The sequence below is a fragment of the Sinocyclocheilus grahami genome, unplaced genomic scaffold (genome assembly GCF_001515645.1).
Source record: "Sinocyclocheilus grahami isolate Dianchi unplaced genomic scaffold, SAMN03320097.WGS_v1.1 scaffold709.1, whole genome shotgun sequence".
Classification (NCBI taxonomy): domain Eukaryota; kingdom Metazoa; phylum Chordata; class Actinopteri; order Cypriniformes; family Cyprinidae; genus Sinocyclocheilus; species Sinocyclocheilus grahami.
In genome coordinates, this window is record NW_015505888.1 from 201,078 (window position 1) to 220,659 (window position 19,582).

The 19,582-nt window shown below is 37.1% G+C and overlaps 2 protein-coding genes across 2 annotated transcripts in view; both read right to left on the reverse strand.

The window, feature by feature from the left end:
- nup160 (nucleoporin 160) overlaps positions 1–2,297 on the reverse strand; it is an 89,455-nt gene extending 87,158 nt beyond the window's left edge. Inside the window, exons 1-2 of the mRNA XM_016244124.1 lie at positions 2,284–2,297; positions 2,077–2,208 (exon numbers count right to left, since the gene is read on the reverse strand). Of these exons, the coding sequence (XP_016099610.1) occupies positions 2,077–2,208; positions 2,284–2,297 (146 nt within the window). The remainder of the gene's footprint in view (positions 1–2,076; positions 2,209–2,283) is intronic.
- Positions 2,298–7,211: 4,914 nt separating this feature from the next.
- Positions 7,212–19,582, reverse strand: LOC107560081 (fibroblast growth factor receptor substrate 2-like). The gene is made up of 7 exons (XM_016244132.1): positions 19,259–19,582; positions 17,582–17,689; positions 15,872–15,960; positions 15,106–15,292; positions 11,083–11,241; positions 10,052–10,221; positions 7,212–8,468 (listed from the first exon to the last, which is right to left on the reverse strand). Exons 2-7 carry the CDS (start codon positions 17,610–17,612, stop codon positions 7,569–7,571), a joined length of 1,536 nt encoding a protein of 511 aa, XP_016099618.1. The 5' UTR covers positions 17,613–17,689; positions 19,259–19,582; the 3' UTR covers positions 7,212–7,568.

The window sequence follows — 19,582 nt, forward strand, 5'->3', positions numbered from 1 at the left end:
AATTCGATGAATGAGCGTCCGGAGGGCTTGCGGCAACCACATGTGACGACCCCGGGCTGGACTCCGCTTCGTCAACGGTGAAAACCGATCCGGCAATCCACAGCGTGAAGTTGTTGTATTTCCTCAGCGACCAGCACGGATCAGCTCCAGGCATGACAAAGCAATATCGTCCTCTTTTGGAAGGCCAAACAAAGTAGTTTCGCTTTCACAACGAAACACACAGCGCCTTCAAGACATGGCGGCGGCAACAACAATACTACAGTGAGAATAAAAGTTACGCCTTCTTTCTTTGCGTGAACATTTGGGCGGCGTTATGCAAATCTTCCCACATCGTGATGTAGATATGTGGGGGCGTGTTAGAATGAGCCATTTTAGGTAGGCGTGGTTGACTCTTAACTTTTATAAAGAATATCTCTTTGGATTTGAGACTTTAGTCTTTGCAACTTTACAGATCTTCTTTATGCACCAAGAGCTTGTAACACTCCAAAGAGAAAGGAAAAATTTAAATCACATAATATGACCCCTTTAAACTGTGTATTTTATTTTACTTTACTTTACATCAAGGTGTACATGCCGTACCTGCCGTACCTCCAAGCTTTCTTATTTCGTTTTGCTAATAAAAGTTTTATGTTTCTTATTTATTTGGTTCCACAGTGTTTGCTGATTTTCAGTTTTATTTACCCATTTAAACTTTGTGTAGCCCAAGTAATTTGTTATTTTATTAGGCATATATGGTGTATTCTTATTCGTTTTGTTAAAAGTTCTGAGTTTGACGTTGTTGTTGCTTGAATTGAATCAACGCCGAATTGCCACTAATTTGAAAGTGAAAGTAAAATGTGCACGCACTTTTACAAGCCATTTGAAAGTGAAGAAATGAGGGAAATTTTTTTTATAATTTCAAATATCAGTATTCACCGTTTTATGTTTACAGTATTAAAACATAATATATGCATGTGTAACTGCAGGTTAAATGCATTTATGTCCTGCATTAAGCAGTGTGTAAATGCATCTAAATGCCATTTCAGAAATTAAAAATTCAAAGATGAATTTTGTTGATACTGATTTCATTTGCTTGATAACAGCCCAAATGTCTTATTATTCTAATTGACTGATTAAATGTAAGAATTTCACTCAAATGAGGATGCACACTTTAAGAAAAAAAAATTGCTTAATTGTCAAAATGACCATAAAAGGTACAAATCAATTTAAACTTATTGGAAATGATTAATTTCTATCACTGCTGTAAACTGACCACCACACAGAATATGAAGAATATCAAAGTCAGCTGTCCACGGTAGTCCTTAAGACACCAGCACAATAACACACTCAGCAAAATATCTTCTAATTATCGTTATCGATTAAATCCTAGAAAATATAGAGATATAATTTTGTCAATATCGCACACCCCTAGCTGCCAGCCTTTCTGTGCAATTGGCAGAGCTGAATGTAAAATTTAACACTGCATACACCATCCTAACCCTCGCTAAAGAGGAGCTCTCTCTCTCTCTCTCTGTTTAACCAAACTCAGATTAACTGGTTTACGAAAGAAATTTGTCAGTGTTTCTATTCATTTTCTCTCTTCTTCAGCCCTTTGCATTTCCCACTGTAGTTAGCTGTCACCTAATATTAACCAATATAAAATCTGCATTAAAGTTAAGAATGTAAAGATGAAATCTGTTAATATATAACTTCTAGTTCTGGTGCCCATTAATTTTTGCTGGTGCTCCTAAGTTTTTAAAGTTGGGAGCACCAGTGCTACAAAGTAAAAAAGTTAATTTCGAGCCCTGCACTAGATTTCACTGTGATCTGCCATTTAACCAATAATGAAATGTAATTTTGAATGCAACTATAACAATCAAGTAAAGACTAAAGTCAACTTCAGTAAAGGTTTCTAGTGCTCTTCCAGTTACTCTCAACTAATCAAAATCAAAGCAGTCTGAACCTGATAGATCTCAGCTGAAAGAGATGATCTCTGACTAATCGGACATTTCTGAAGAAACTATAAAAACAATTAAGATACAGTTGTATCAAAAGAGAGTCTGAAAAGTGTTGAAGCATGTATCCGTGAGCTCTCACCAGTGGATGAATCTGTTGCTGGTGACTGAGAGGAGCTTCCCGCTGTCCTCATATGAGAATCCCCCTGCACTGTCTGCATACTTCACACCGCCGAAGTGAAGTCCAACACCTGCCAAACACAAGGACACACACCTCAAACAACACGCTCAGTATATCCCGCACTACCAAAAAACTCTGGACACACTCGGGTGAATTTATATTTCTCACGATCTTAAAAACATTTTGGCAGATAAACGGTCTGCAGAAAAATGCATTTACAAAATGCATGATTTACATCCAGATACGTAATGAAGACCACCTAATGTTTTCATCTTTTTAATGCCAAAGCCCAGCTAAATAGTATGGGACCCCATTATTTCTTTGTCAATTTAATCACTGTAACTCCATTACTTCTATTTGTGTGTTCTTTTGTAGCTTTGGTGAATTCACTATATTGCTAAAAAATTAGAGATTAGATGTGGTCACACTTTTGACTAGCAGTATATGACTCCAAAAAACAAAAACATTAGCCATCTCTCTCTCTCTCTCTCTATATATATATATATGGGTCAAAGAAGAGTTCATTGTTCATTGTCAAACTTCAAAATCTGATTATTTTTCATCTTTAAAAAACGCCATTATTTTATTTAAAAAAGCTAATAAGTTTATTTTATTGACAACATATTTTAGCTTGTCTTGTATATTTTTTTATTAGATCAGATAACATTTTAAGCGGTCATATGGTCATGATACAACGTGCCCCTCAGACGTTACAATGTCCCCCACCTACGGGGCATGTTGTCACATTTCACTTCCATTCTTTGAGGGTGAATTAAAAAAAATGTATACACCGTAATTATGAAATAAAGCGTCCTATTTGTACTAGACAAGAGTAAAATTACTGTGGATAAAAAATTATACTCTGAACCCCATGTGGATTTACACAAAAAGTGTTACGTTGTGCCCCACTCTCCCCTACTGTACTGTACTAAGGTTACTTATATTGTGCGCCCAACATGTTGTGACATTTGCCCTTCAAAAGCTCATAGGGTGAGTGGTTTGCTGATGTCAACGTTGTGGATCGAGTGGCCCATGGTGGCATTGGGGTTATGGTATGAGCAGGCGTATGTTATGGACAACGAACACCGGTGCATTTTATTGATGGCATTTTGAATGCACAGAGATACCGTGACGAGATCCTGAGGCCCATTGTTGTGCCATTCATCCACGACCATCACCTCATGTTGCAGCATGATAATGCACGGCCCCATGTTGCAAGGATCTGTGCACAATTCCTGGAAGCTGAAAACATCCCAGTTCTTGCATGGCCAGCATACTCCCCAGACATGTCACCCATTGAGCATGTTTGGGATGCTCTGGATCGGCGAGATGTCTAATCAGCATCTTGATATGCCACACCTGGATGGATTATCTCGGCAAAGAAGTGCTCACTAACACAGATTTAGATAGATTTGAGAGAAATAGGCCTTTTGTGTACATCGAAAAAGTCTTCTATCTTTGAGTTCAGCTCATGAAAAATGGGGGCAAAAACAAAAGCGTTGCATTTATAATTTTGTTCAGTGTGTGTGTGTGTGTGTGTGTGTATATACTATATATTTAGCAACGAAAACATTGTAAATCTACCTATAAAAGCATTATAGAGTGCTGCAGGGAAGTTGGTGTCAATTGTCTGCCTGGCTTCATGCAAGGACGACATATTAGTAATACCATTTCGACTAATCTCAGATTTAATTGATTATAAGGATTACATAACCTTTAACAGTTACACTCTATAGATATATACAAAGCCTTTTATACGGATATACTATATATTTAGCAACGAAAACATTGTAAATCTACCTATAAAAGCATTATAGAGTGCTGCAGGGAAGTTGGTGTCAATTGTCTGTCTGGCTTCATGCAAGGACGACATATTAGTAATACCATTTCGACTAATCTCAGATTTAATTGATTATAAGGATTACATAACCTTTAACAGTTACACTCTATAGATATATACAAAGCCTTTTATACGGTAAAGCATTTTTTTTTAAATTTGATTTATTAGATCTTTTTGGTTTTGGTCAATATACTTTAAAAGGCCGATACACTGAAACAGTAGATTTAGCATCTCCCCAGGCATAAAGCAGGGAGATCCGGCGGCTCCCTTTCTATTTCTTCTGGTCAGTGGATTTACATAATCTTTTTTTAAGGCATCGGAATTATAGGAATAAACCTGAATCTTGAAACCTGAACCAAAAAATGTAAATAAATGAATATTAAAAAGATAAATATTAAAATGTAAATACAATTTAAGTCAGTATAAATCAGTCAGACCGGGTACAATCAAATTTCCAACCCCTTTATGATGTAAATTAAAAAGAAATTTGATATGTCTCATGAGGGACTTGTCACTCAAAGATGGGATTCTTTTGTCCAAAACCGAGGGATCTTGTTTATCCTGTGAAAGTAGATCTACCAAAATATTTTATTATATGCATATATTATATGTGAATATCTTTTCTTTAATGTCTTTTGTTATGAATGCTATCCTTAATGTTCATCATATAGTGCTTGATGTTAAAAATGTTACTCATGTTTTATGACATTGGAAATTGTTACATTTTGTATTTTCAAAATGTTACATGTCTTTTTGGCAAATAAATATTTAATAAAAAAAAAACTTCCCCCTGGTTCTTTAAACAAAAACGACAATAGGATTTTCCATTCAGTTTCACTCCTTTCTCAAACCAATCCTAAAGCTCTTACAGACACATGCCAGTTTAATATCGTGTCTCGATGTGTCTTTTTATCATAAGATTGCATTTACACTTCAGCCTGAGGCTTATTGATTTCACTTTTGGTGTGAAAGGTTTTTTACATTTGCCAGAAATGTAACTTTTTACATTAAAAACAAACAAGCAAGCCAAGTCCAGACGAAAAAAAGGTAATGTAAAAAAAAGTAACTATGTAACGCAATTAGTTGCTTTTTAGAGAGTAATGCAAAATTGTAATGCATTACTTTTAAAAGTAACTTATGACTTGCAATCTTCAATTTCCAGTTTCATTTATTTCCAGTCTGTCCAACATTATCATGCTTTGAAGTGTTTATGTGACTGACCTGGCTGTCCTCGCAGAGATTTATCATGCGTGCCTCTTCAGGCATTTGCTTCCTCCACCGCTCCACGCAGCAGAAGAACAGATGTGATCAGACACTGTTCTCTTCTGAAACAGTGCTAAGGGAGTAGAAAGCGAAAAGCATGTCTCGGGTTACGTAGCCAGACAGGGTAACAAGGTTTGAGGGATCAGACAATTCTGGCAATTCCATGACATTACAATTATCATGTTTTCAGCCCGAAAATTTGAGATACATGAAATGTTCTGTGATTGTTTAGTTTTTTAATAATTTCATGATTGGTTAAAACCAATGTAGCTCACAAAAAAGGTAGAAAAAAAATCTTCAGTGGCACCTGCTGCCAAGAGCATGGAAAAACTGACCCTGAACCAGTGAATAATTAAAAAAGTAATTCTGCTTTGCAAAACAGAATAAACAGTTCTCCGTCAATCATTCCTTATGTAGTGCAAAGTTTCAGTAGTGTGCAAATGAGAGTGCTTTCCGTAGATATTATGAGCAAATGCAAAATAAACAGACATATTACCTGAGGTGTTTGGCCAATTTCTTTCTCTTTTTCTGTTTCTATTGCTATGAAATAACTGAAATTATACAATTTAAGTTGGAACTGTAACGCAGCAAATCAAAGACTTCGTATGATGCTTTTATGACAGTATTAAAAAAAACCTTGTTTACACTGCTTGCTTATGGAACAACTCAAAAATCATTAAGCATTTTGGCAGATGCACTTACCAGTAAATGGTAGCAATTATCCATCGCACTATTTTTGCGGGAGCTTTAAAACTTGCTTTTTGACTGTGGGTATGTCTATAAATAAACACAAAATCCTGCAAGCTGTCTGTTCCTTAAACATAAAAGTTCATACATCCATGGCTTCAAGACTAGATTACTGTAATACATTACCAGCAGGATATCCAACAGTATCCATAAACAAGCTTGCATGTACATAGTGCATGTAAAATGCAGCACATAGTGGTCTACAAACTCCAATATTATTAACCCAATTTTATGTTGGCTACCCATACGATTCCATATCAGTTACAAAATACTGCTACTCTTTTTTTATCCTAAATGGTCCAGATTAACTGCGATCATCATACAATCACTCATCAAGGCCGAAAAACTCAATTTGATGAAATTACATTTCCTCTGATACAATATTCAAGTGGTGTTTTCCATTTTTTTGTGGATACTTGTAATAGGATCTCCATCCGATGACACTAGAGACACAAAATGGAAATGCAATCCCGCTAAACAGTACCCAGATAATATTAGGGTATGAGAAGCATGTTTATGGCAGGACAGGTCATAGTGTATGTATTGTGCTACTAAAAACCCCAATGAAACAAAATAGACTTTTATTGTGCGACGTATTGAAATCTACTATATGAAGCCAAAAATTCAAAATGTAGTGTGTGAAGTTATCTTTAGATACAGGTTTTAAAACAACTTAGTCACTTGATAAAGGGTAAATAAAGGCAAAAAAAACATGATCAGTAATACTGATACGGAATGGACCTGTGGAATGTTGTCCAACCTTGTTATTAACATAATAAAACAAAAATAAACAGGCACTGAAAAATGAGTGTAAGAAAAGTAGTAGTATATTACCATAGGAATAAAATGAAGGTATATGGCGAGCTCCTCTGTTAATCTTCTCAAGCCAACATGAGACAGAGTGACACTCTTTTAACTACATGAAATCCCTACGAGCGTTACAAACAAAACCACTTCTGTGATATCAAGTAGGGCTGCAGCGATAAATCGATCTGAGATCTTCCGAATGCATCGCATTCTGAGCTTAGATTTTAACAGCAGATGATGATCTACTCTAGTTTTTATCCGCACACTCAAATGCTCATGAAGAAGCGCACTGAAGAGCGCTTGTGTGTTCGGCCGAGTCTGTAATTTCACCTCGGCTCAGAATGCTTTTATGACGTCAGATTAATGTAGCTCACTGTGAACACCCTTGTAATTCGCTTCAACCTTTTTGAATTTTATCAATGATTATTTTAGGTTCAAGTGTGTTTAAGGATTTGGAAACGAGCAGAGTACGGCTGTTTCTAAAGCATCTGCTGTTCAAAACTAAGTTCAGAATCAACTCCAGAAAGAATTGCGATGCATTTGGAAAATCTCAGAATCGATGCAGAATCAATTTCTCGGTTTATTTTCCCAGCCCTAATATCAAGCAGGGTTGCAAAAAGGTGGACATTTTCCAGTAAATTTCGCAAACATTCTAGAAATTCTGGAAAATTTCCCGGGATTTTTTTTGGAATCTTACATGGGTTTTTGTTAAGTTTCCGGAAATTTACCACCCCTTTGCAACCCCAATACCAAGTCCACCTGCCTCTGGAATGATCTGGTGAAGTTTGAGGAGTGTTCACATGGGCAGGTCAACACTGTTATGGCGGGTTTTCCTGGAGGTACCGTCGTAACGGGGCAGTGCTTTCTGCAGGCTGGACATGGCAGCCGTGCGCTCCACGTCGATGACCGCGTACAGCTCTGTCCTGCGCGTGGGCGTCTGGGGCAGCGGCGAAGTGGGCGTCTTTAGGGTCTGAGGGTTGCTGGAGTTCTCCATCTCGGTCTCAACCTCGATGTAGTTCAGTCTGTGAGTCTCCAAACAGGGGCGGCGGAAGTCAAAGTTGAAGAAGGTCGGCGCGGAGCGATCCCGCCAGCGGGCCGACTCCAGCTTGTTAGCGCTGAGAGGCGCGGTCACATTCTCGGTGTTGATGTAGTAGTGAGTGGGGTCGGGGCTGTGGAAACCGTTGACAGCCTCTTCCCCGTCCTCGTCTTCGGAGCTGCCCTTGGGGTGCTCTCTCAGAGGCGGCAGGGCGGGGAGGTTCTCGTAGTCCAGCAGAGCCGTCCTCCGCTGGGCCGAGTTGTTGGCGTTGGTGTCGGGAGTGAGAGGAGCGTGGCGGCGAGAGACAGTGAAGTTCTCCGGAGCCCTGGGAGAGGTTTCCTCGGATCTAGTGCTGTCGCTCACGTCCGTGCCACTCGGGTGTGAAACCACACTCCCATTTGAGTTCTGGGCCGAGCTGCTCCCGGGGCTCTGCTCTCCTGACAAGCTGGCCTCTCTCTGCCTCTGTTTCTGCACTGGAGTTGGGCCCAACACAAAGCGAGCACCATCAGGCTCCAGCTGCACTCGAGGGCCGGGATCAGGGGCCTCTTGAGGAACGGCTTCCTCTCCGTCAGATAAAGAGACATTCAGTTCTGCAGGAACCTCTAAAACACTTGGGCTGTGCTGCTCCAGCAGACCAGTGGTGTTCACATATGTGTGCCCCTGAGGAGACATGAGACATGCTTTGGTGACTATTACATTTAAATGGTGATATGACATGTGTGACCCTGGAGCACAAAAGCAGTCATAAATAGCACAGGTATATTTGTAGCAACAGCCAACAATATATTGTATGGGTCAAAATTTTTGATTTTTCTTTTATGCCAAAAATCATTAGGATATTAATGTTCCATGAAGATATTTTGTAAATTTCCTACTGTAAATATATAAAAACTTAATTTTTGATTAGTAATATGCATTAAGGACTTCATTTGGACAACTTTAAAGGCGATTTTCTCAATATTTAGATTTTTTTCCACCCTCAGATTCCAGATTTTCAGATAGTTGTCTCTCGGCCAAATATTGACCTATCCTAACAAACCATACATCAATGGAAAGCTTATTTATTCAGCTTTCAGATTATGTATAAATCTCAATTTCTGACTGGTCTTATGAACCAGGGTCACATATAGGGCTGACGATTATACAACATTATTGACAATGTCTACAATAAAAAATCGTCGACAAATATGTTGTTGTCAAGTAATCGTTTGATTTCATATGATCTAATGTAAGAGCCTGCAATAATGCAGTTTGACCAGTGTGGCGCTGTAGCACAAGACTGTAATTCAGCTGTAAAGACACAGCGCTTCAGAGCAAACGCAGCTGAGCCTGAAGCTGCTGAGCTGCGTTTGGATGAATACGAAAATACATGCTGCGTGCTTTCCTCTCAATAACGAAATAAACACAACAAAAACTGACAGCGGTGAGAAAGCAGCAGTTAAGAACGCATCTGATTACAGCGATATGTGATGTTTGCATGAGCTCTGCAGTTCAGCACTCCAGCAAAATGTCAAGTCACGTCACGTTTATTTATAATAGGGTTGCTCCGATTGATCGGCTATGATCACTATCAGCCGATAATCGCTTGGGGGCGATAATTGATCGGCGGTCTCTATAAAGGCCGATCTCAAGCTGATGACGCTGCTGTGAGAGGTTTGGCACGACATGCCGTCTCAGTCTCTGTCCAGCGCGGGTGAAATAATTATAATGCTGAAGGTGAGGTACTCCGTCTGCAGCAGTGCAGAGATCGTTTCCCAATGTAGACATTTACATTTACGAGTTTATTTTTGCTGCGCTGCAAGCACTGAATTAAAGTAACTGCACATTTTTTGCAGTAAATATGAACATGGATTGACACGAAAATGTAGTAATTACACCATAAATGCATATTATTAAAGTCTACTGTTTCACAGTCAACACATATGGCTTTTTTGCTAGGTTTAAAGGGAAAGGGCACTTTTAGATAAACAAGGCAATAATAAGATGGCACTTGTGGAGGTAGGAAAACAAAGTTCTTTATGAACCACAGGATTGCTTGTAATAAAGATTTAAATGCAGAAGAAAAGGCAGTAGAGCTGGTTGTTTCTGTCAATGCTAAGTTTGTGATAACGTAAGAAAAGTAATTTGACTTGGACCTGGACTTCAGGACTTGAGTCTGAAACCAGGTGCTAGGAAATGTGTGAAAACCACCTAAATCACCATGACTGTGAATGGGGTTTGAGACTGATCACATTTCCACTTACCCTCACAGACTCTTCCACAGCTAGGAGCAGGTGCGTGGACTCCTCGCCCAGTGAAGGGAGGCACGTGCTCCCGACTGACGGATGCCGACTAGAGGGGTGAGAGGACGCATCCCCCAACGAGGGATACCTTAAGCTGCCATTTGGTAAGGTAGGGAGGAGGTTTCCAGGAGCTGAAGCAAAAAAAAAAAAAGATTCTCATAACTGTTCTATGCATTTAAATCACCATAAATGAAAGACCATGCAAAAAAAATACCATGGTACACTTCAAAAACACTTCACAATATTAATATTTTTTTGGCATGTTTCTGTAATAACTAGATTTTTACATTTACATTTACATTTAGTCATTTAAAATGAGGGCAATCAAAATCAACAAAAGAGCAATAATATGTAAGTGCTGTGACAAGTCTCAGTTAGACTAACGCAGTACGCAAGTTAATTTTTATTTAATAAATAAAAAGAAAACAAGTAGATAGAATAGAAAAAAGAATGGGGAACACTAGTATTAGAGGGTCTCTTTTTAAATAAAAAGAAAAGTAGTTAGAAAATAAATAGAATAGAGTACAAGTGTTACAAGTTCAAGTGTTTTTTTATAAATAAAGTTTCGAATAGAATTCGAAAATAAATTCGAATAAATTCAAATAGAGTGCTAGAGTTAAGAGGGTCAAATGAAGATGGAAGAGATGTGTTTTTAGCCGTTTCTTGAGACATTTACATGAATGAGAACTGGAATGTTGCAATGTAAAAAAAAAAAAAAGTCTAATGGTCTTAAAAAAGGCTTAATTTAGTTTAAGAAAAATAAAATGTATTTCTTTCTTTATATTTTTGGAGTGGGGAATATGGTCTACAGACATCTCCGGAAGTTTCATGAGGTACACCTGGTAAGTTACAGAACAGGTCAGCTCAAAAAACCAACCGCTACTTTCAATATCTTGGCAATAGTGAGATGATGTGATCTGTATTTATTTGGTGGAGCTGCACTCATTCACAGCTCTTATGGATGCTGATGTCTGAGTGAAGTGCAGACGTACTGGTTGGTGTGTGCGGTGTGAGGGGAAGCTCTGCTTCAGCTTGTGTGAGGGTGGGCTCAAACACCGGCTCCTCCACGACGCTGATGCTGTTATTATGCATGATGTCCTGCAGCATGTTGAAGATCTCCTCGGCACGTGAACACTTGAAGGCAAATATCCCTGCAAAACGTCAACACAAACACTTGCTGCTCTGCTCTAATAGATGAAATGACCAAAAGTGGACACTAACTATTGCAAATGGAGGCAAATAATAGTAAAAAGAAGTAAAACTAAATTCTAGTTAATAGGGCTGGACGATTCATCGAAAATAAATCGAAACCAAAATTCAGAACCTCTATTCGACGTATTTATCCCATGTCAGTTATTATATGCAAGTGGCAATTTCATAAAAGTATTCGGAGATGCAAGTGCATTTAACCGGAGCTGCGATCGAGCTTCAGGACAAACAAACACAAAGCGCACGTGAAAGTCTGTCAGTACGTGAGTTTCGTGCATTCTAACTGCATTCTAAATGGAAGAAATTAAAGCATATCTAAAGTAAAAGACTGAAACAACAGCGAGTGGAAGCACACGTCTCACAGCGCATATCCTGTGCAATGAAGCCCGCTTCAACCAAGTCCTGAGTAAAGGGTGATAAATTTAAATACCAAGTTATGTAAATGTGATATTTCAGTTTTTTCTTTTTACAGACATTTCTAAAATTCTGTTTTCACTTTGTCATTATGAGTTAGGAGGGTAGATTAATGAGAAAAAATTTAATTTAAACAATTGTCGTATCAGGCTGCAACATAATAACATTGAAAAAAAGTGAAGGGGTTCTGAATACTTTCTGTATATATTATGTAAACAAAAACTTTTAATTAATCACAATGAGTTGTTTGGCAGCACTAATTTAGAGTGACAGGACAAGATCACTGAGATGGTGCCCTGCTATAAAATAATATTCATTTTAGGGCTGTCAATCGATTAAATTTTTTTTATCTGATTAATCACATCCTTTTTCTGTGATTAATCGCACACTTCATGAAATTAAGCATAGACCATTTATCTGGTTTCAAATGTTTATTTTGTCATCGTTTGCTATATCCAGCAAAACAAAACAAAAAATTAAAGGGTGATTCTCAAAAATCTATATTTTCTGCAAGCTTTTTTCAAGATTAATTTAGATGACTTTCCAAAAAAGGACACTTAGAAACTCCAAAAGGACACCAAAGAACCAAATGATATAAGGAGCCCATATAAGCACATATGAAAGAAAAACAAAAAAAATCTGAATTTTATAGTATGTGTATAGTGCAACAGCAAAGAGCTTTTTTACATTTTAGAGAAGCCAAGCTGTGATACCGAACAGGACCACATGGAGATGCCAAAAAAACAACAACAACCGCCTGCTGACTGCATATATCTACTATAGTACACGGATCCATTCAGAATAACTAAACATATATCTACTACAGTACATGGAGCCATTCAGAATAACTAAACATAGGAACATACACATGACAAATCAAAACATTATCGTGAATGTGTGTTGAAACAACGTGAATGTACGGAAACGTCTGTGCCTGTGCATAAATACAATGTGTGATCAGTGCGTCAAGAGCACTCATACACGCATTAATATAACGGACTCGCGCGTGCTTACTGTACGACTCCTGTACGCCACCGCAATCGGCTTTACCTTGATTGCAGTCTTCATCCATCAAAACTTTACTAGCGAGACTGGTTATCCAGTCGAGAAACTGTAGTTTGCGTCTCATCTGGCCATACAGCGGTGGGATATGTTGACAATCCGTTCAGTCTGCGACATGTGAGGGCTCGCGCTCTTCAGAGACAATCACAGAATATGACAGAGCTCGTGTTTAAAAGCGAAACACACTGGAATTAATAATTCACTTAAAACGCAACGCGAGTCTCTGTTCTCTCTGCAACCTCTGATGTAATCAGCCTGGTTTCCTTTATATTAGCACTGTTTTGGACGGATTGTTTGAATGCATTCACTTACTGGATCATTGGACTGAAAACTTTCCTGGAGTTTAGCAGCTTAAAATGATCTAATCGCAAGCAGAGTAGCAAAATTGGGTTAAAGGGTTAGAATAGAAATTGTGCTTCAGTAATTTTGTGTTAATTGCGTTAAATTATTTTAACGCGTTAAGGATTGTAAAATTAATTGCATGCGTTAACGCGTTAATGATGACAGCCCTAATTCATTTACAAGAGATACAAGTCATTTTCTACATGACAATTTTTACATTTACTACTATTTTCTACATGACAATATTTAAAATGTATTTTGTTTGCAATAGATGCTGGTTATTTTCTACTTTTGACATGGCAATATTCTTTTTGAAAGTTTTTTTCTTTTTTTTTTAGGAAACTTGCTTTTTACAATAAAACTAAAATATGACTTTTTTTCTCCATAAGACGTCTTCATTTCAAGCAATGTGTGCTTTGATTTCAATTGTTTGAAATATTCAGCAAATAACCATAAACAGTCTGCTTCCTTCAATTATTTTAAAATCACAAAGATAAGAAATGCACTCTTTCATTAGAAAAAAAATATCCCACCTTTAATAGTCGAGTATATTTACAATACAAACCTTTAATGAACTACGAGGGCCAAAAAAATGTATAAAATAATCATTCATTAATCGTAATCAAAGTAAAATGTTCAATTAATCAAGATTTTGATTTTAGGGTTATATCGTCCAGCCCTACTAGTTAATACACCTAATGATGGACAGACAAACACACACAACACAAACATGTAGCATAATTCGGATTCTAATCAGGGAAGCAATCGTTGGCTACTCCTTCAGTTGAAGCTAATGGTTTGGAGCACATCAAGCCAGACTTACCTGATCAAGCATGCAAACTCTCTTGAGCTCATCCTTTTGAAAGCATGGGTTCAAATGTTAACAGTTGTACATTAATAATTCTTCAAAGAGCTGGTGATCAGACCTTATTTGGGAAGCCTTCAAATTGCTGTAAATGTCTGTACCAAATTATTCCCAAGTCCACAAAATGCATTTCTTATAAACTCGTAATTATGTACACTACCAGTCAAAAGATTTTGAACAGTAAGATTTTTGATGTTTTGCTCACCAAGCCTGCATTTATTTGATCCAAAGTACAGCAAAAGCAGTAATAGTGTGAAGTATTTTTACTTTGTAAAATAATTGCTTTTTATTTTAATATAATTTAAAATTTAATTTATGCAAAGCTGAATTTTCAGCATCATTACTCCAGTCTTCAGTGTCACATGATCCTTCAGAAATCATTCTAATATTTACTGCTCAAGAAACATTTATTATTATTAATAATATTTAAAACAGTTGAGTACATTTTTTTTCAGGATTCTTTGGTGAACAGAAAGATCCAAAGATCAGCATTTGTCTGAAATAAAAAGCTTTTGTAACATTATACCATTCAAAAGCTTGGAATCAATTTTGGGGGGGGATATAGAAATTATAGAGGGTTATAGAAATATAAAGGAATATAACCCTTTATAGAAATATAATTTCTATAAAGGGTTATAGAAATGAATACTTTTACTAGCAAGGATGCTTTAAATTGATCAAAAGTGATGATAAAGGCATTTATAATGTTACAGAAGATTTCTATTAAGATAAATGCTGTTCTTCTGAACTTTCTATTAATCAAAGAATCCTGAAAAAAATATACTCGGCTGTTTTCAATACAATAATAATAATAATAATAATAATAAATGTTTTTGAGCAGCAGATCAGAATATTAGAATGATTTCTGAAGGATCATGTGACTGGAGTAATGACGCTAAAAATTCAGCTTTGAAATCACAGGAATAAATTACAGTTTAAAATATATTCAAATAGAAAACCTTTATTTTAAATAGTAAAAATATTTCAAAATTTTGCTGTACTTGGGATCAAATAAATGCAGGCTTGGACAATCTTGGAAAATCTTACTGTTCAAAATCTTTTGACTGGGAGTGTAAACTCAAGTATGATGTGCGAGAGTAAGGGATGGAGATGATAACTTTACCTTGACCTGTCTGGCAGCGACGGCCACACTCAAATGAGAAGAGATTCGAATCGTAGCCATAACGGCGCAGGCACAGGTAAGGCCACTTGACAGCATCGCATTTGCGTGTGCGCAGGACCAGTTCGTCCTCCGTCAGCTCCATGATACCTGCTCCCAGCTCATTTCCGTCATCATCCACGTTCACCACCTGAACACATCAAACCAATCCAAACCTAATGAGCTCAACCCACCACAGACAAGATCATCACAATCTAACACAGGCATGCTAAATGTTATTTATTCATACACTTTTTAACGCCATGCCAGCATCAGGGCTATTTTCATGGCCATCTCTGAATAAATTATACAAGGTATACAATTAACAAAAAGTTATAAAACATGTTTCAGACGTACACTAGACGAAAATTCTAAAATAGATTCTGGTGATACATTTTTAAATAAATCAGTTAGACACACCTCTGAATAAAGCCGTTGTCTATTTACATTAAAAACAGTACAATCCAATAACATGTTTCACAGTCATATTAGTTTGGCAAGTAAGGCATGATGGTGGTTTTTCACCTTTTAATAAATATCCATGTGTAAATCTTGTATGACCTAAAAGACCCCTTGTAAAAACAACTTGGTCATATGTAGATTTAAAATTAGTTAAAAAAAAGGACTAGGATTTGTTTCATATAACTTAATTTCCTAACATTTATCCGATTCCATCTGCCACATGTCATTAATATAAGAGTTTATCACAGGTTTATACAGAAATACTGACCTTAAATTTACTCTGGTGATTGTCAGGGATCGATTCTTTATCTGGACAGCTAAAACAGCTTCCCATGGCTTCTTCAGACCATTTGATACCTAGAGCACAAAGACTAAATGTAACACTGTACAACTGGCATGAAGCAGAATTCAGATTCTGACAGTAAACGGGAAAACAGGATATCTGGCTTGTTAACAATCTGCAGGAACTTTTAATTTGTTCTTCAAGTCCCTGTGGATTGGCTTGATGAGCGCAGCTTTACTCTCAGCGCTGATGCATTTATGATTGAAACGTGAAGTTGGGGTGGGACATTTTTTTTAAAATAGCCAAGAGCAGGGGTGTGCATTATGTACATGCCAGAAAGCATCTGACAGCACAGTCTCAATTCTCATTTTAGAAATATTACGTTATGTTTTTAGAGAGTTGTACCACATTCTGTACTAACCATGCCATACCATGAAAAAGCTAAATTATGGGATATTTTAAGAGACAATGTCTTTATGTACTCTCTTCTTTAGAGACCCTCATTTCCAATTTTCACACATTTGCATTGCACTGACATCAAAGAGGCCACTGTACTGTAAAGAGGTAAGTTTATTAAAAGATTCTGCAGTGTGCAAGTGTGAGTGCAGGCCAGCGGGGGAGTGGGGAGGGGGGATAATTGCACTCGGGCTCCGTTCAAGGCAACCGTGCCTAGTGTGAGTACACCATTAATCTCAGCAGCTTTGTGAACAGGTTTTAAGAGATCTTAACTAAAAACTTTTACTGCTATTTAAGTGAAAGTGACGTGAGGCCAAGTATGGTAACCCATACTCGGAATTAGTGCTCTGCATTTATCCCATCCAAAGTACACACACCCGGAGCAGTGGGCAGCCTTTTTTTTTTTTTGCTGCGGCGCCCGGGGAGCAGTTGGGGGTTCAGTGCCTTGCTCAAGGGCACCTCAGTCGTGGTATTGAAGGTGGGAGAGAGCGCTGTTCATTCACTCCCCCCACCTACAATCCCTGCCGGTACGAGACTCGAACTCACAACCTTTGGGTTACGAGTCCAACTCTCTAACCATTAGGTCACGACTTTCCCCATTCATTTAGGAGAACTCTTAGTGGTAAGATAAACTGTTTTGTGAATACGGACTCTGTTGTCTAATAAAATAATGCAAATACACTTAGCTAGTAAAAAAATTTATAGACCGTAAATTCTCTCAAGTCACTGGCATGTGTGGAGTTTGTACAGCCTTCTAATTGATTTAGATTTTTTTTTTTACATATACATTTAGTAAAAATAGTTTCAAATTATAATACAGCACCAGAAAAAAAAAATTTCTGTAATAATAATTTCTGTGATAATAATAATAATAATATAACACCGCTATATTTACTGAAACGGTTACTGTACTGTGAAAATCTCATTCCTGTTGCAACCCTCATGCTCTATTAGACCCGACAGTAATGTTGCACCACACAAGGATGAGTAACATGTCAATTTCAATGCTTTATCTGTTAGAGCTCGTTTGAGTTTTCCTATTCAAAGATGTTACGCAAGCATAGCAGTGGGCGTTTGCACTGAAGTCTGAAAGGAGACATGATCCTAAAAATAAATGTTTAAATCAGAAGGCCACAAACAAGGTAGAAAATTGGCAATTATTTCTAACTTATGATGGATTTTGATGTAAAAAGCAATGCAACACATGACCCCTTTAAAAAGTGAAATGCGAGTTCTTACCCAGATCCAGCCACCAGGGTCCCTGGTTCATTCCCCAGCCAAAGCCAACAAGTCATTCTCTACATGTAGAAAGGGCTTACAGATGTGATATTGGCGTCTGAAGCAATTCTATAATGTTATATAAAAAAAAAAAAAAGGAATAATTTCATATATGAATAGCACTGTTTACTGCATAAAGGCCGATTTACACTGCCACATCAAACTCCACCAAACAAAGTTCTTGGGTTTTGTTGATCTGTGTAATAGTTATGTTTTCCATCGTTTTAAACCCAACTATCAAGGATGTTGCTTCAAGTTCGACTGCACATGATGTCTACAAGCATTTCTCATCTTAAAGTCATTTCTGTGAAAACAGTCTCTGGCCCCAAAGAAGAGGCGAGTTATCTTGATGGATACAATGGTTTGGAAAATTAAACATTCCCGGAACATTTTCATCAAGCAATTCTGTTCTCACACTCAAGCATACCATGATATGACAACTGATTGAGAAAAAAAAAAGAATAAATAAATAGAAAAATTAAAATCTTTTAACAGTCTTTAAATCATCTTAACCTTCTATAAGAGGATGGGGAGAAACATGATACTGTAATAAAAAAACATAATTACTGTCATTAATTTAGATGATTTAAAAATGAATGGTAGAAACTGGTGTGTATTTTCATTTTAACAGAGCCAAACTACACTGCATCATAAAAATAAAATGGCATCACCTGTTTAACAGTCAATTAACATAACCATGTCTCCCATACAGAAAAGGACATTTTGTGTGTGACTATATTCTTACATAACCAAAACAGTAAAGCCACGGTCATGGGTTCGATTCCCAGTCGATGCATGAACTGACCCAATGTATAACTTGAATGCAATGCAAGTCACTTCGGATAAGCAAATGCATAAATTGATATTCATGATCGTTTTTAATGGTTTTGTAAAACTGACATTCCACTTTCAAGAAAGGTTTTCATTTAATGACTCATGTGGTTTAAACAGCAAGTAAAAAATAACATTTCCATTTATGTAAATGCCACACCTTTATCATTAAAAAAAATAAAATTGTTAAATATGTATTTTTATATTTAATTAATAAACATCAAGTTTTGGGGAGTCACACCAAATTACATTTTGCAACCTGAACTTTTTTTTTTCCTTGCCTTGTCATAAAAAGGACGAATTATCTTATATTTGATCTACCCTGACACACAGGCATTAGGGGTCCTCTATGTATGACATTTTACTGTTTGTTTTTTACATGTTGGTCACAACACATAACTTTTATTAGGCGGACAAAGGTTTTTGAATATGAGCAACTTAACAGCGAAAAAGCATACTGTTTACTTAAACTGGGTCGGTATCAGTTAAGTAAAACTGATTCAACTCGATTTAATTTGAGTTATTTGGAACTGATTTAACTCAACACGACATAACTAAGTTAGATCTAAACATTTATCAATGACAAGACTCAACGTTAAAACAGAATTGAACAAATCCAACTTTGTTACCCAATAAAATCATAATAAACCAAATAAAGTAACAAATAAAGCGTCTTGTTGTTTATTTCACATAGCTGTTTTAACTCTTGGATTCAACTGGATTAACGTAACCCAGCTAACATACACAGCCGATAGGATTAGCTAGATAAACATATTCTGTTAAATAGATGAGGGGGGAAATACTTACGATAAACTTTTAATCAGTCAGGATGGGTATTTTTCATCGCTTAATATTCCACATATTATCCCGTTATATGTTAACTTTCTGAGAAGTAAGAATCATTAGCTAGACTAGCACAGGTCCGCCCGAGCGCCAAAATAATCTACCCTTTCACTTAGTAACCAAACATTAACTACTGAAGCACGTTTAACTGACCGCCGTAGCGCAGTATGGTGTAAAGTAAAAGTTCGCATTAAAGAGTAAATTCGGAGTTAAGGTTATTTGTTAGTTTATTTTGTTGCTATCTAGGGCCGCTGCAAACCAGTGTGTGCTAGCATTAGCATTTAGCCA